The 1,177-nt window shown below is 47.1% G+C and overlaps 1 protein-coding gene across 1 annotated transcript in view; it reads right to left on the bottom strand.

Moving 5' to 3' along the window:
- Positions 1–1,177, bottom strand: part of LOC101851052 — a 10,053-nt gene that overhangs the window by 3,818 nt on the left and 5,058 nt on the right. Inside the window, exon 2 of the mRNA XM_005101718.3 lies at positions 255–843. Coding sequence (XP_005101775.1) covers positions 255–803 — 549 coding nt within the window. The 5' untranslated portion in view covers positions 804–843. The remainder of the gene's footprint in view (positions 1–254; positions 844–1,177) is intronic.

Here is a 1,177-nt window from a genome sequence, read left to right as displayed (position 1 = left end):
AAATAAATAAATAAATAAATAAATAAATAAATAAATAAATAAATAAATAAATAAAAGTAATACTCGAACAAAAACCAAACCATACCACTCTTCTGGGTATGTACACCTTTGTTTTCTTTTCATGAGTTCCACCATCAGATACTCACCTCAAGACTATATCCCTTTATACCAAATATTGGCCTCAAGTCTATATCTCCATACATGTATACCAAATGGTGACAGTATATCCCTATACACCTCTATCAAACACTCACCTCGAGTCTGTATCCCTCTATACAGGAGAGCACATCCCTCACGCGCAACCAGTCGGTGACATTGAGGGCAATGTCAATGTCGTCATCCCAAGGGATCAGGCCCCGATGTCTGTGCACCCCAATCAGCGACCCCCCGCGGATGAAGAAAGCAATGCCGGTACTTTTGAAAGCGGACGCCATCACGAGGTACATTTGAAAAAGCATCTCTTTATCCCTCCGCTCCATGGCTGGTAGAAAGACGGAATGTGCCGAAGACTTCAGCGGTCTAGCTGGTGACGATTCGTCTCTGAAGTTGCTGATGGATAAAGAGGCTTGGTCTGCCGGGTGTATGAAGGGTGGGTGGGGGTTGGAGAAGTCGCAGCTCGCCTGGAGAGTGACGTCATCCGGTGAAGGGAAGTTGGAGATCATGATGATGTCAAAGGTGCTGACGTCCCGCCAGGCGTTCGGCCAGACGACATACAGGACCAGGTTCCGGAGTGGCGGGAAAAAGAGGAAAAGAGCCAGGCAGCAGATGGCTATGGTGAGGTACTTTGGCCAAGCTGGCCTCATGGTGGTTGAGGTTCGTCTGCCACCCAACGGTCACCTAGATCTGTGGCAGACGAAATGAGAGTGTACTCGATTTATTTACACAGTTCATGGATTTTTTTCCGCTTGCGAATCAAAGCTAGCACAAACAATAGCCCTAACCATTACGTATTCCTGGAGGCACATGTCTATGGAACAAAGCCACGGACTCGATAAAAGGGGACTTGGGCTATCACGGCTCTCAAGGGATGGCTTGCATATAACGAGAATATTGGAAATGAGTTTTATTGAATAGTAAATAGGCTGCTAGGAGAAAGGGGATGTAAAAATAACAGAGAGAAAGGGGGGTGGGGGAGGGGGTGGAACCCAGCAGGGGACGGGTGGTTCGAAGAACAAAG

This window comes from Aplysia californica, unplaced genomic scaffold, assembly GCF_000002075.1.
Source record: "Aplysia californica isolate F4 #8 unplaced genomic scaffold, AplCal3.0 scaffold00295, whole genome shotgun sequence".
Taxonomy (NCBI): Eukaryota; Metazoa; Mollusca; class Gastropoda; order Aplysiida; family Aplysiidae; genus Aplysia; species Aplysia californica.
The sequence above is the reverse complement of the archived record's forward strand: the minus strand, read 5'-3'. Positions and strand labels throughout refer to the sequence as shown.